This window comes from Ursus maritimus, unplaced genomic scaffold (genome assembly GCF_017311325.1).
Source record: "Ursus maritimus isolate PB19 unplaced genomic scaffold, ASM1731132v1 scaffold_14, whole genome shotgun sequence".
Lineage (NCBI taxonomy): Eukaryota > Metazoa > Chordata > Mammalia > Carnivora > Ursidae > Ursus > Ursus maritimus.
In genome coordinates, this window is record NW_024423786.1 from 43,497,952 (window position 1) to 43,512,927 (window position 14,976).

General features: G+C 58.1%; 2 protein-coding genes across 3 annotated transcripts in view; both read left to right on the forward strand.

Annotated features, from left to right (window-relative positions):
- The window catches only part of SUGP1 (SURP and G-patch domain containing 1), a 30,167-nt gene extending 26,295 nt beyond the window's left edge, over positions 1-3,872 (forward strand). For both annotated transcript variants that reach the window (XM_040628959.1, XM_040628960.1), the window contains exons 9-14: positions 547-653; positions 1,523-1,700; positions 2,125-2,231; positions 3,071-3,216; positions 3,307-3,436; positions 3,681-3,872. In XM_040628959.1, the coding sequence (XP_040484893.1) occupies positions 547-653; positions 1,523-1,700; positions 2,125-2,231; positions 3,071-3,216; positions 3,307-3,436; positions 3,681-3,707 (695 nt within the window). In that variant the 3' untranslated portion in view covers positions 3,708-3,872. The remainder of the gene's footprint in view (positions 1-546; positions 654-1,522; positions 1,701-2,124; positions 2,232-3,070; positions 3,217-3,306; positions 3,437-3,680) is intronic.
- A 2,841-nt stretch (positions 3,873-6,713) lies between these two features.
- TM6SF2 (transmembrane 6 superfamily member 2) lies at positions 6,714-12,879 on the forward strand. Its single transcript, XM_040628162.1, has 10 exons — positions 6,714-6,808; positions 8,449-8,552; positions 8,969-9,066; positions 9,135-9,238; positions 9,659-9,741; positions 10,127-10,251; positions 10,437-10,538; positions 10,851-10,943; positions 11,628-11,747; positions 12,673-12,879. Exons 1-10 carry the CDS (start codon positions 6,714-6,716, stop codon positions 12,877-12,879), a joined length of 1,131 nt encoding a protein of 376 aa, XP_040484096.1.
- The last annotated feature ends 2,097 nt before the right edge of the window (positions 12,880-14,976 follow it).

A 14,976-nucleotide genomic window follows, 5' to 3' on the forward strand; every position in this document is an offset into this window, starting at 1 on the left:
TGGCTCCAGCCAAGCTCCGAAGCGGATGCCAAATTAAATGTCACTTGCTTTGAGGATGGTCGGCTGCCTCCCCGGAAGGAGCTAACAGCGACACAGCTGAGTCTTATGCCAGACTCTGAACCCTTGTGTGTCTGCGCGGGGTGTCTGTTCCCTGCAGGGCTTATTTCCAAGAGTCGGTGTGTGAATGCACATATACACAGGCACATGCTATCTCCACTCTCATGTCTCTGCCTTTGCAAAGTCTCCGTCTTGTCACCCATCAGACACGTGACCTCAAGTGAGGCCCTGGACCTCTAAGTTCTGATGCTGGCATCTGCAACATGGGGGTATAGAGCCTGCCTGGAGAGGTCACGTGAGGATGAAGCTGGGTGCCTGGTGAGCCCCCATGGTCATCACATGACATGGGACACCAACTGCTGTGATGTGAAGGCTCTGTCATGCGTGCTGGGTGCCTCAGGTGTCATCAGCGCCTGGACGCTGTGCCGCATGCAGGAGCAGGTCTGGACCCGTGCATCCATTGTTGACCAGCCTGTGTCTTGTTTCCAGTTCAGGACCTCAAAGGGCTTGGCTATGAGAAAGGGAAGCCCGTAGGTCTGGTGGGTGTCACGGAGCTGTCAGATGCCCAGAAGAAGCAGCTGAAGGAGCAACAGGAGGTAAGTCTGGGGGCCGAGCCGGCAGGCTCCAGAGGGGCTGGTGGAGTATTGTCCCCCACCTCATCTCACAGTTCATTGGTCATGTCGTATGCTTTCGGAGCCTCCCCGTGCTGGGTGGATCCCACAGTCAGGGGAAAGGTCCTTGGGCAGCAGGCCCCTGTCAGCAGCATTCCACCTCCCAAGGGTGCTTCCCAGCCTGCGTTGGACCCAGAGCTGAGGCCTTCTCACACTGGGCAGCCCCTGAGCCTGATGCTCTGTAGCTACTCCTCAAGACGCTTATGGGCTGACTACCTGACTAGGTAGTCTCCATTTTAAGTTATCCTTCCAGTGCTCCCCAGCATCCAGGACAGGACAGGCTGGGCTAGCGCTGGGTGCCATAAGCGAGGTGACAGATGCTCAGTTGGTGTCAGGCTGTGATTGGGGTGAGGGCTGGCTTGGCCCCTCTGCTGCTTTCCTGGGGAACTATAGGCACCTGTCTGTTGGTCCTTGGGGACACTTAACCCCAGTCCCCTCCTCCAGGCTGGCAGCCCCATCACCTCACCCTCAACCCTTCTGTGGTCAGGGGCCTGCAGTGGCCTCATTTGGTCTACAGCAAGGGTGCGCAGGATGTGCTGGGTTCCAGGCCAGACTACGTGCAGCAGAGAGGGGTCCTCCTGCTCACCATGGGGATTCAGGGAACCCAGGGCACGCACTGCTACCAGACCTTGTGTCGTCTTGAGCACTTGCTCCAAGCCCTGCTCACGTGCCTGCCCCAGGGAGGGCAGAAAGCGGGAAGGGCGAGGGCACCTGACGTGCGCAGGGAAGGCAAAGGGGCCGGCCTCTTGCACACGTGGTCCCTGGCACTGCTCACTGGCGTGCACTGCCCACAGATGCAGCAGATGTATGACATGATCATGCAGCACAAGCGTGCGATGCAGGACATGCAGCTGTTGTGGGAGAAGGCCCTGCAGCAGCACCAGCACGGCTACGACAGCGACGAGGAGGTGGACAGCGAGCTGGGCACCTGGGAACACCAGCTGCGGCGTATGGAGATGGACAAGACTCGGGGTGCGCCGAGGGGCCCCCGTTGCGGGTGGGGTGTGGGACAGGGTACCTGGGTGGGGCCATGCCCTGGGCACCGCAGGCTCAGGAAGCCCCACTCACCTGCCCAGGAAGGTACCTGGAGACGCCACCTGGGGTCTTAAGCCGCCTGTGCAACTTGTATGGCCTGGAGCAAGGAACTCGGCTTCTCTGTCTCCGTTTCCTCAGTGGGAAAAAGTAGTTCTCTAAGCGTTCGCTGCTGTTTGGACATGGCACTTAGCAGGGCTGCCTGGAGGAGCAGGGTTTGGGTCGGGGCCTCAACCATTTGCCTCGTTCCCCTACAACCCAACTCCCTGCACCCCGCCCAAGACTCATCCTGTGCTGTGGGGCCACCCGGCCCACTCCCCGCCCTCTTCCTTTCTCTCACTTTCCCCCCTGCTTCTCCGGGCAGAGTGGGCCGAGCAGCTGACAAAGATGGGCCGCGGCAAGCACTTTATCGGAGATTTCCTGCCACCAGATGAGCTGGAGAAGTTCATGGAAACCTTCAAGGCCCTGAAGGTGAGCTGGGAGGGTCCCCGGGCACCAGCCCCTGATGTGGGCTGTCTGGCAGGCAGCCATGCCAGTGGCCCAGCCCCTCCTGTGAGCCTCACGAGGCAGGCGCCTGAGGCATCCTTGAGGCCCCCCCTCATTCACAGGAGGAGCTGGTCCCTCTTGCCTCCGGAGGCATCTGTTGATGATAGACACCGTCTGTGGAGGGAATTAGCAGAAAGCAGCTCAGCTGCTGCTTTAGAAACATTTCCCAGGGCTTAAGGGAAATTCTACTTTCAGTGGAGCCAATTAAGTGCAGTTTATAGGGAAAGCGTTTCTCAGGCAGAAGCCCCCATGGACTGGGTTCTCCAGAACAAGAACTTCACATTCCTCCCATGCTGTCATCATGCTTCCAAGGAGAGACAGCTGACGGGGCACATCCCATGTCATCTTTTGGGGGATTTTTGTAAAACTGCTTTGTACCTCATAACGTCATCAACAAGGTGGTCACCTTATTGACCCCATCTTTTTAGCATTCTGTGTAATGAATTGCCCTCAGAACCTAGGACTTCTCTTTGCTGACGAACCATTAATCTTTCCTGTGGTGGGTGAGGCCTGTGTGACGTCACCTGGCCCTCGCTGACTGCCACCAGGCAGTTTGGTACAAAATCCGGCCCTGGGGACCCTGAGAAGGAGCATCTTGGTCTCTTCTCAAGGAATCTGACCTGGTACAGAGGCTGCAGATGAGCAGGTGGTCTCAGCGGCCAGTGACCCCATTGGTGGTGGGGGAGGAGGCAGTGTTCAGGCCAGGGCCAGGACCTGGGACAGTTGCAACCCTGGTGGATGACAGCCACGTCCTTGCCCTGCAGGAGGGCCGAGAGCCTGACTACTCAGAGTACAAGGAGTTCAAGCTGACAGTGGAGAACATCGGCTACCAGATGCTGATGAAAATGGGCTGGAAGGAGGGCGACGGGCTGGGTTCAGAGGGCCAGGGCATCAAGAACCCCGTCAACAAGTGAGTGTATGTGCTCCCTGCCACTCCTCCTACTGGCAGCAGCCTGGCCTCCTGCTCACTTGGCCCTGTCCCGTCCCCCCCCCCCTGCAGAGGCACCACCACAGTAGACGGAGCGGGCTTCGGCATCGACCGGCCGGCTGAGCTCTCCAAGGAGGATGACGAGTATGAGGCCTTCCGCAAGAGGATGATGCTGGCCTACCGCTTCCGGCCCAACCCCCTGGTGCGTGTGTCCTAAGCCCCCCAGCACGATTCCTGGCTGGGCTCCCCAGAATCTCAGCAGGGGGGTGGCAGTGCTGGTAACAGAGCTGGCGCTCCTTCCTCAGTTCAGCTAGGCCAGGTCTCACTAGTAACACCCTCCCCTCTGGAGGACATGAGCTCAGCTGTCCCTGGAACTTTCTGGGCAGGAGGAACTGCTGTCTTTAGCATTGACCCCCTCCCCGTCTTATCTTTTTTGCCTCCCACAGAACAACCCCAGACGGCCTTACTACTGAGTATTCTGGAAAAATGCACAAATGTATTTTCCAAACGACCGACCGTCCCTGGACTGTGGAGTGTTCCGGCCTGCATTTCTGCCTGCCCTCCCTGTTGTCTCGAGTGTCGTGCCGTGTATTAAAGTTCCAGTGCTTGCCTGCCATGGCAGCCTGGTTTTGCCATCACCAGAAATCTCTGTTTCCATAGCAGCGGGGCTGGGCTGGGATGTTGGTGGGAGAGCTCCCTAGTGCCTGAGAAATATGAGAGAACCACTTAGACCTCTGTCTATGGGGTCCCTCACCATCAGCCTGGGTTAGAGTTGAGGGGAGGATCCACAGACCCTCTGGGAGGAACTGGTGGCCGATGAGGCTGCACCTGGACCAGGGGGATCAGGGACCTCCCAGTGTAGGAGGTACCTGTGCTGCAGGAGTTAGGTTGGAAGGGATCCCCAGACAGGGCCCAGCCCTCTTCAGATCTGTGGGGCAGGTGCACACAGGGCGCACCTGTGCCAGTCACCTCACCAGCAGGTGGCGCTGACAGCCCCTCCCTGAAGTTAGTCTGTGACTGCTGCAGGCCAGGCTACCCCAGCTGCCTTGGGTCCTGCCAGTGGGGTGGACACTGGAGTCCCTGGGGCTCGTGCCTTTGGAGGACAACTCTGTGGACAGAAGCAGCATGCCAACTGCTCCCTACATCTCCAAGCCTGCGCCTCACGTTTGTGCCAAGACCACCTGGGGATCTCAATCAGTTGCAGCTGCTGAGTGAGCAGCCTGGGTGGGGTCCTAGGAATCTGAGAGCCATGCAAGTATGGCTTGGAGACCTGAGCGATCCCCACAACCCACCCGTCTGCCCACACATGTGCCTAGTGGGGTCCTGCTCAACCCCTATGGGCTCGTGGGCTTGAAGACTCCAGCTGGAGCTGGGCTTCTGGGCCAGTCTGCATTCTCATCGTCATTCAGTAAACACCACCAACTGTGTGAACCGGAGACTGATAAATGCGAGGAGGAACTGGGTACTGTCTTGGCGGCAGCCTGGGGAGTGTCTCAGTATGGGGGAGGGGGACATCCAGGGACTGGGAGTCTCAGCAGTGGAGCCCAAGCTGGGATGATGTATGCCACCCTGTTTCCATAGACACTGCCCAGGGCAGGGCAAGGGGTGACATTCCCATGTGTGGAGGCTGCCCAGTGGTCCTGGGTCTTGAGCAGAAGAGTAGCCCTGGGCAGCCAGAGGTTCCAATGATGGGGACCCTAGGCCTTGGTCCAGGCACCTCCTATCCCGGTCAAGGTCACCCTTCAATTGAATTAGTGACCTGGAGGCTCTCCAGACTCAGCCCATGGACTTTACCCCCAGGCAAGTGGAGAGTTGGAAGAGAATGGCCCCCAAATCCAGTGTACATGTACAGGCACATTCCAGACACAGACGCAAGGCCACGTTGCTAGACAGAGCTGGATCGGACACCCCCCCACACACACCCAACCTTGCAGGAGGAGGAGTGGGGCTGGGGTGGCAGAGAGGGCTGCCTGGAGGAGGGGACATTGGGATCTGCTTTAAGGGCTAAGGAAATACTGAGGGTCCATCGTGCAGATGGGAAAGAGGCCTGGGGTGTGTTGGCACTGCTAGAGTTGGGAAAAGTCAAGAAACTAGACTGGAGCCTCAGGTCAGCCCAGAGGAACCTGAACTTAACCCACGGGCAATGGACAACTGGGAGGGAGCCTGTCAGGTCTGTGGCCAGAAGATCATCTTGTCACCCAGGCTCAGAAATGGGACCCAGCTGGCACAAGGCCAAGGGGCTGCATGGAAAAAGGGTGAGGTTTAGAATCTTCCCCACCCGTAGACTGTGCCCCCCCCCCTCAGTGTAGGTATTGAGTGGGCACCTGCTGTTTTCCAGCAGCCACAAGTACCATATGGGTGAGAGTTCAAAGCTGCTTGGAGGGAGTGACAAAGCCGGCTGCTTCCTAATTCATTATCTCCCCACCCTATTATAGCCCTCTCCCTGGTGCAGCCTCCCCCCCCCACACACACACACCCTTTACATTTTCCCCTGCACCCAGCCCAGCCTCCTGCAGGCTGTTCAGAATCCCTCAGCTCTCCCCTCTGAGACCCCCACCACATCTCAGTCCCAGGACCCTGCTTTTCTTGCCAGAAACACTGTTCCGAACTCTCTAAACTGTAGCAATCCACACCTAATCTAAGCCCACCCTTTGGACTCCTTTGACACCACCCACTGAGCAGGGGTACAGCTGCAGCTGCCCATGAGGTGCCAGACTACATGGAAGGAACAGCACGCAGAGTCCTTCAAGGGATCCCCCCAACCAATGACCTTGGCCGTCTGCCTTGAGATGAGCCCCAGGCCCAGTCAAAGCTTTACATCCAGACACGTGTTTAAATGTGTGTGGCCGCTGTGTGAACACTCAAATCCAAGGGCCCTGAAGGGAAGTCTTTGTGTCCAAGCGACTGCGGTTCCTCCGTTATCACGGAATGCCTCCACTGCCGCCTTGATCCTAGGCGGAGGAAGGTCTGGGGAATGTGGAATTAAAAAGGGCCCCCTTCAGGGTCGAGGTAGGTACACCGGTGGCTTAGGACGGAGAAACCAGAAGTGCAGAAGGAGGCCTGGAGAACAAATTCCCTTAGAATGAACTTGCTGGCCCAGGGCCTCCAGGTTGCAGTCCCGGGACCTCAAGAGCGGAAGCGTCCGGAGACCTGGTGTTCTAGACTTGATAGTGAAGCTGAATCTAGGCGGCGGGGAAGGCCACTGAGAACCGCGCTGAGTCCGGCGACCGTGAAGCGGGGAGAGGGGTGGGGGAAGGGGCCGCTTCAAGGGGGCGGGGCCTCAGAGGCTCCCCGGGAGCGCGCGGGACGGTCATGGCAAGGCGGCCAGACCAGGGCGCAGCGGGGGGCGACCTTTGCGCGGGGCGGGGCGAGGCGGGGCCGGGTCCCCGGCAACCCCCCCACCCAGAAGCGCGGCTGCGGAGGAGCCCAGCGCCCTGGAGGCCGCGCCGGGAACGAGCCGCGAGCCGGGCGCCGCCACTATGGACATCCCGCCGCTGGCCGGCAAGATCGCCGCTCTGTCGTTTGGCGCCCTCCCCTTGTCCTATGCGCTCAACTACGTCTCGGCGCTCTCGCAGTGCGTGAGGGGAGGGGCCGGGGCGGCCCCCGGGGGAGAGGGGGGCAGGCAGCGGGGCCGGGTGGGCGGTGGCGGGGAGGGAGGATGCGCGGGCAGTGAGCCTGGCTTCCCCTGAGCAGCTCCTGCTAGGAGAAGGGGACCTAGGCCAGAACTACCCCGGACCCTATCCAACCTGAAGTCCCCTCTCCGCCGGCCAGGAGGTTGTGTGGTGGGGGTGGGGACGCTCCTGGGACGTTTAGGTTTGAGGAGAAAGAAGATTGAGAAGCAGAGCCTCCCGTCCCCCCACCCTGGGCAGAGTTTTGGAGGGTTTCTGAAGTTTCCCAGGGATGTGCCCAACTCCAGAGTTACCAAAGGTCAAAGTATTACCCCAGATAAGGGCCTGATGACCCAGCTCTCGACACATGCACACTTGGACACTCGTTCTGTTGCACCACCCCTACCAGATGGCCCCTCCATTGCCTGTCTTCAGGCCTGAGATTTTCTTGTGCTAAGGTTTGGCCCACCCTGTCTTTGGCCTCAGTTTCCCCTACATGTGGCGACCTCCCTTGTCTCCTAACCCTAGACCCCAGTTCTGTGGGTCCTGCCATTGGCGTACCAGTTATCTGCAAGCCCCTCACGCTCCCAAACCTAGCTCAACTCAAGACATGGGGTAGAGGGAGTCTTGACCGTGGGGTTGGCTCCTTGGGTACAAATTCCTGGCTCCATCCCCCTGGATCCTGGGTGAGCCAGGTTGCTTCTGGGAGCCTGAGTTCGTTTCTTCAGTGTGTAATAAACATAATCCCCGACCTCATCCCATAGTTAGAGTTCAGGATTACAAATTGTGTGCAAAGACTTGTGTAGTCTTATCTGATTACTATAATTGTCATTGTTGGTCAGATGGGACCAGAATGGGGATCTTAAGTGTTAGAGGGGTCCATGAGAAGGTAGGAGCCTGGAGAGAGTGTGGGGGAGTGTGGGACCCTGAATAGCTTTCCCACCCACCCATTCTGCCCACCTGTGTTGGAGGCGTCCAACCTGGCTTCTGCTTCTTATCTATGCAACTGGTTGACGTGTCTTATCTGGTTGATGGGACGGATCAGGGCAGGGGTGGGGTGGAGTTGATGGAAGCATTTGGACTTCAGCTGGGAGGAGTCAGGAGCTTCAGAAAGTGAGGTGTACAGTGCTGAGCCCTAGAGACGGCAGGCTTGGGAGCTGGGTCTGGCCACAGAGTGGCTTGGTGATGTTGAATGACTGACAGCAAATTGAGCCCAACACATAGCAGCGAGTGATGGGATGGATTGTATAGTTAAAGAGTTGACTGATTCCCCCTCTGTACTTGGCATAAATTGGGCAATGAGTCTTTGTGAGGAGTCAGGGAGGGCTTCCTGGAGGAGGAGCCATGAAAGATAAGCTATGAAGGAGGAGTAGGAGTTTGCCAAGTGGAAGACACTTCTGGAAGGAGTTTCCAGGAGGGAGAAACAGCTCGGGCGGGTAACAGCCTAGTGATGGGAAAGAGCCGTTGCAGGGAACGAGATTCCTGGCTGGAAAGACACTTCAGTCTCAACATCTGGGAGCATCCTGGAATCTGCTTTTGCCCTCACCAGGGTGGGTGGGACCTCAGCACTGGGCCTGGCCTCTCTGACTTGTTTCCCTTTCCACAGCCCCCTGGGGCTGGCATTGATGAGTGCCCTGATCCTGGGCCTGCTTTTTGTGGCTATCTACAATTTGTCGCCCAGCGAGATCTACTATGACCGACTCTATGCTGGTGAGTCGGTCGGAGAGAACCGTGAGCAGGGGCCTCCTCCATCCCCTTGAAGGGCTCGCATCAGGCTGGAGAACCTCAAAGAGACAGGAGAAACCTCATTGGTTGGGGAACCTCAGAGGGCCTCCCCCTTCAGATCTGGGGCTCCTGAGAGCGGGACTGTATCATCCCACCAGACTGGGAGCCCCTGAAAGGCCGTACTTCCTCATCACTTTGGGATTTCCTGAGGGCAAGGTCAGTGCCTTCTCAGCGGGAGGCCTCCCAAAGGCAGGGACTGCGCCTCCTCGAGGCAGGGCTGTGGGTCATGTGACCTGTGAAGGGGTGACTGGGATCAGTTGGGCGCGGTTCCTTGCCTGGACTCTGGGTCCACCCCCCCCCCCGCCCACATCCCGGCCGTGCCCCGCCCACTCTGCCCGCAGTGTTCGCTGTCTTCGCCTTCACCTCGGTGGTGGACCTCTTTATTGCTCTCCAGGAAGATGGCTACCCGGTGGGCTTCATGGAGTTCTTTACCAAGGAGGTAGGTAGGGGGCCGCCCGGGATGCCTCCTGCCCTGCTGCCCGGCTGAGCCCTGCCCTGCCCCTGCAGGGAGAGCCGTACTTGCGCACTGCACACGGAGTCTTCATCTGCTACTGGGACGGCACGGTTCACTACCTCCTCTACCTGGCCATGGCTGGTGCCATCCGCAGAAGGTGCGTGGCGGGGGTGGGGTGGGGGTGGGCGGGTGGAGTGGCACCTGGACCCTGGGAAGGAGATCAAGTCCTCAGATGGGGTCCCAAGCCAGAGCGCCATCAGCGGTGTCTGTAGGGGAAATCAGGAGGCCTCCTTAGGGCTCCAGCCAGGAGTGGCCAGGAGAAGGGTCCAGGGAATGTCACAGGTGTAAGTGGTAGTCAGCTCTCTTCTCTTGTACACCCCTGTGCCTAAGCAACCACTTCTGTCCCTGGACAGATAGTCTGTTCAGTCCCTTGTTCATCTCCCTGTTGTCCCTCTGTCCTGGACAAAACTGGGAGGGACCCAGAGCTGGGGAGCTCAGGGTGGACTCTGGGCCCTGGCTAGGGCTCTGAGACTGGGGAACAGGCATCTGTTGGTCACCCCTCCATCACCCACCCCAGAAAGAGATACCGGAACCTTGGACTGTACTGGCTGGGATCTTTCATCATGAGCGTTCTGGTGTTCCTCCCGGGAAACATCCTTGGTAAGGACTTGGCTTTGAAGGATCCTGTCTCCTCAGGCTGGGTCACTGTCCTGTGCCTAGAGGGTCATAGGTAGGTCTTGGGAGGTAGAGGGGAGAGGCAGCCCAGTATGTGGGGGTGGCTGAGCAAGAGGGACACCCAAGATGTATCCAGGAGAAGCAAAGAACAGCTGAAATATAGAAGCAATATCCAGAAAATAAATCGAGGCAGGCCAGGCTGAGGAGCCTGGACACCATCTTGTGGGCACTGGGGAGCCGGAGGGGCTAGAGCCCAAATAAGGATCGCACTTCTGAATGACTGCTTCCAGCTAGGGATTCTGGTGTGACTCACCCATGGGTCTGGCCAGGCCTGGGTGATCCCGGCTGAGTGACATCCCTACCACGACAGGTAAATACAGCTCAGAGATCAGACCCGCCTTCTTCCTTGCCAGCCCCTATGTGCTTGTCCCATGTTGGGCTGGCATGAGGGTCTTCAACCAGTCCCGGGCACCAATCTGCTGTGACCCCAATATGGTAAGTGCCTTGTCCCCTTATGCCAACATGCCTGGATGCCCCCCCTCCCCAATTAGAGTTGCTTCTGGTCAAAAACACTGCCTCTTTGGAAGCATCTCCTTGGCCGTTAGGAAAGAAGGGATGAGCCTTTATCGAGTGCCTATTGGATACCAGACTTCTCACCCTGTCTCTCTCCCATGGGGCAGGTACAGGAGGAACAAAGAAAGGGCATCCTGCGACGCCCAGTTGACCTGGCCCTTGTCATATACCTCATCCTCGCCGGGTTCTTCACCCTCTTCCGGGGCCTGGTGAGTCTGCAATGGCCAGCCTACTTTTCTTCTGCCTCCAGCCCTCTTTTCTGTCCCCACCAACCATGTTCCTTTAACCAGTGCAAGAAGGCCACTGCTCGCCTGCCTGACCATCCAGGGAAGTTCTTCATCAAGTCTGATCTTAGTATTCCATGACAAAGCCCCATTCCCTGTAACCTTCCCAGCCAAAGTGAAAGAACTAAGGCTAGGGGAGGCCAGAGCAAGGGGTACGGGACCCGCCTGGGAGGGTGGAGAAGGCTTTCCATGGGAAAAATGTTTGAGGTGGGTTGTTGGTTTGTCTGTCTGCCCTAGGTGGTGCTTGACTGCCCCGCAGATGCCTGCTTTGTCTACATCTATCAGTACGAGCCATACCTACGGGACCCTGTGGCCTATCCGAAGGTGCAGGTGAGAGGACAGATGGCAAGAGAGGGCCATATGGTCCTGCCATGGGTAGAGGTCTAACAAGTCCTCTGTGAAGCAGGTACCAGAAACACAAGGCAATCTGTTGTCCTACCAAAAATGTCTGTCTTCCAAAATGAAGACAGATATGGTCTTCAAGTACGGCTGGATCTAGGAGCCAGGGATAACTGTCTCTGGGCTCTGCTTTCTTTGCACGGACTCCACTCCCCGGGAGTCACTTTGTGGGATTGTGGAGTCAGCCTTGGGCAGCAGCAGGCCTCCATCTGCCCTACTTAGCCAGCCCGGAGGAATGTGAGTGCTTATTTCTCCAGAGCTTAAGCACAAATCTCAGGCAGGCTCTGATTGGCCCGCGTGCCATCGTCACTGAATGACATGCCCATCCTGTGGCCGATCATTATGGCCAGGGGGGCTGGAGTGTTCCAGTTGGCCAGGCCAGGGTCACCTGCCACTTCTGGAGTAACATGGGTGGGCTCAGGGCGTGTGTGTGCATGTGGCGGCGGGGGAGGATCCCCAAGGGAAATCGAGGAGCAGTGTGCACAGGGTTGGGACGTGCAGAGAGCCCCCATCCTGGGCGGGGTCTGAGGCTGGCCAGATCCTCCCTGGGGCCTCCAGCTCAGGGGGCTGCGGGAGCACGCCGCCGCTCATGTGTGGGCTACGGCGACCCCTCAGATGCTGGTGTACCTGTTCTACGTGCTGCCCTTCTATGGCCTGGCTGCCTACGCCCTCGTCTTCCCCGGCTGCTCTTGGCTGCCTGACTGCGCCCTGGTGTGTGCTGGAGCTGTTGGCCAGGTGTGATGGGCTGTGGGCCAGGTGCCGTGGGGTCTGTAGGGAAGACAGTTTCTGCCTACCCATCCATTGCCTCTGTGCTCTCCCCGAGCAGGGGGATGCTGAGCCTCTGAGAGGCCCCAGCCCCAGCTCGGTACCTTAGGATTCCCTGGTCTCGGGGAGAAAGTACCTGACACAAACACTCCCAACCCCATGGGGTCAGAACTGGAGAGAGGGAAGGATAGGGTCGGAGAGCAATTCCAGAAGGGGAAGATTTCCTAGGAGAGTGAGCCTAGGAGCTGGGCTTTGATGTCTGGGTACGAGTTCTCTAGGCAAGGAAGAGCATTTCGGGAATGGGAACAGCATAAAGACACAGTGGGGGATAGTGGTTTAGTGGAACCACCACATGGAGAGAGGCAGAGGCAAGAGAATTTGACAGCTAGATGCTGCTGAGGGCTTTGAACTGTGAGCTTGGGGGAACCATGGAATGTGTCTGAGCTGTAGAGGGTCGAGTCAGAGCTGGGGGGCCTGTTTCAGGGTTCCTGATGGAAAGTGATAAAGCCCGGGCCCAGGCCCAAGCAGAGGAGACTAGGAAAACATCTCTGGGGGAGAATCAACGGGATTTGTGCCAAGGGCGCTGCTTGGGGTACGAAGAGCAGGAGGAGGAGCTGGACCCAGATCAAGGAGATGGGAAAGAGGGCGGGCCCAGCAGAGTGAAGACGGTTCTGGTTAGACAGCTGGGGACAGGCTCACAGACAGGTGGACAAGGACACAGGAAATGCGGGAACAGGGATATTTAGAGGCAGACAGATGGACTAGAGAGGGGAGACAGGTCAGCAGCCAGTGAGAGGGACGGGGACCCTCTGGGCTCCCTAGGGTGGGATGTTGGTGATGCTGGGACTTGTTCTCTCCTGGCCGCTGACGTACATCCTCCCTGTGTGGCCACTAGGCACAGTTCTCGCACATGGGTGCCTCCATGCACGTGCGCACGCCCTTCACCTACCGTGTGCCTGACGACGCCTGGGCCTGCTTCTTCGGGTGCAACCTGCTGTACGCGCTGGGTCCCCACCTGCTGGCCCTCCGCTGCCTGCGGTGGCCCGCCTTCTTCCTGCGCCCGCCCCCTGGTCCCCTGGCCCACCACAAGAAGGAGCACTGAGAGAGCTGGGGACATCCCAGAACTCTGTTTCCACGCCCTGCTCTGGGAAGGGTGGCAGGAAGTACATCTCCAGGTGTCTTTGGTCCTGGCTATGGTGGTATCAGGCCAACACATGGGATGGGACACCCAGGGGCCAGTTGTTCCCTTGAGGGCCAGATACACTCAGCTGTCACGGTACCCTAATCCCACAAGAACTGTTCTACTCCAGAATTTACCCATCATACCCCCATGGATCCTTTAGTAAAAAAACCTTTTGATGCCCAAATATTGCTGCTGCCTGAGTGTTTCAGGATTTGGAGGTGAAGGACCCGCTTCTCAGACCCCATGAGGGCCTACTCATCACTGCCAGCAGGACCATCAGGAGCTGGAGGTACTGGCTAGCAGAAGTCGGCCTCTGGTTGGTGTGCACAGCTCCATCTTCCAGATGGGGAAAACTGAGGCCCAGAGAGGTCCAAAGACCTGCCTGAGGTCACGATCAGGAGAGAAACATCCAAAATCCAAGCTCTGACAATAAGTTATAATAACTAATGGCGTGGCATAGTAATTAAGCACCTACCGTATACAATTACCAAGAGCCAAACTCAAGTGTTACATGCTGGATCTCACCCTATATTCTAGATGGGGAAACTGAGCCTGTAGGCGGTAAAGGTCCTGGTCAGAGGTCATGGCTCCTGATGCAGCTGAGCTAAAGGACCCAGTGCCAGCCTAACCCATTCAACTATGGACTCTATAACCCTGCCTCTGCTGTATGGGTGGCTCGTATTTTGGGGAAACTGAGGCCGAGGAGGCAGCCAAGAGGTTGGGGGAAAGGCACATTTTTTCCTGATTTGATTTTTGAGCTTGGGTGAAGGGCCAGGTTCAGGGGTGACTCAGGCCCAGAGTGGGTCAGGGGCTTGATCAGGCTCCCCTGCTCCCTGCCCCTACCGACATTTATTAGGCACCTATTGTACGTCTAACCATTGGATCTTCACCAAAGAACCAGCACTCCCCATTTTCCAGAGGTGGAAACTGAGGCTCAGAGAAACCAGCCTCTCTTCCAAGGTCCTACAGCAGGTGAAAGAAAGGCAGAGTCAGATTTGGACCTGTTGCTGCAGGTTCCCTCTGCAGAGTGTGTGACTGTTAGGGGGCACCACCCGCAGAGTGAGCACCTTTTGGGTGCCAGAGCCCAGGACACGACGATGGCCACCAAGTGACAAATGGGAAAACTGAAACCTGTAGGCCAAGCCCCTTTCCCAGGTTACTCAGCCCCCGGCTCACCTTGGGCATCCTAGATGGAAGACCCCGTCAGGCCCCCCTCCTCCATTTTAAAGGGAGTTAAACTGAGGCCCAGAGGTTCCTCTGCCCACCCAGGATCAGCCAGCAGGATGAGCGACGTGGTCCTGCATTCACTGTCCAGGGCGGTCCTTCCTCCGCCCGCGCCCGGGTTTCTTCGCGGAGCGCGCGTCGCCGCGTTCCCTTTAAAGCTCCTCCCCGCACCCCCAGCCGCCTCCCTCCTCCCCTTGCAGGCAGACGCCAGGATTGCGCCGCCCGAAGGGACTTGCCCAGTCCTTCCTGGGTGTGCGGGGAGCGCAGTCCCGGCGCGTAAGGGCCGCTCGGCGGGGGCCGCACGGGCAAGATGGTGAGTGGGGCGCGGGTCCCGGTAGATCCCTCTCTGGGATTCAGTCTCGCTCTGTGTCTGAATCTACGTCCCTCCGTGTTCCTCTTCTCAGTCTCCCCCCGCTCCGTCTCTCCCATCCCTTCTGTCTCTTACCATGTAGTATCTCTGTTTATCGAACTCTGCCTCTCCGTTTATATCCCTCTCCGCCTCTCCCTACTTTTCTCTCCCTCTTTCTGTTTTCCTGGGCCCTTTTCTCTTCCTCTGAGTCTCTCTCTCTCCCTACCTCCAAGCCCCCTCTTCTCTTTTTCCCTCTTGCTCTCTGCCTTTCAGTCTCTCTCCATCTTTCCTTACCCTTCTCTGTGTCTCTCCTTCTCTATCCCCATCTCTCCCTGCTTCTGTCTCTGTCTCTTTCCCTTTCCTCGCCCTCTCCCCGTGTCTCTACCTCTCTCTGACTCTACCCCTCGCGCCCCCCCCCCCCCCCCCCCCCCCCCCCCCCCCCC

Excerpts from the sequence above, each read along its gene's own strand:
- TM6SF2 (XM_040628162.1), top strand. The coding sequence starts at position 6,714 with ATGGACATCCCGCCGCTGGCCGGCAAGATCGCCGCTCTGTCGTTTGGC. Across the intron at positions 9,742-10,126 it reads CCTCCCGGGAAACATCCTTG|GTAAATACAGCTCAGAGATC; the intron begins GTAAGGACTTGG and ends CTACCACGACAG. Across the intron at positions 10,944-11,627 it reads TGGCCTATCCGAAGGTGCAG|ATGCTGGTGTACCTGTTCTA; the intron begins GTGAGAGGACAG and ends GCGACCCCTCAG.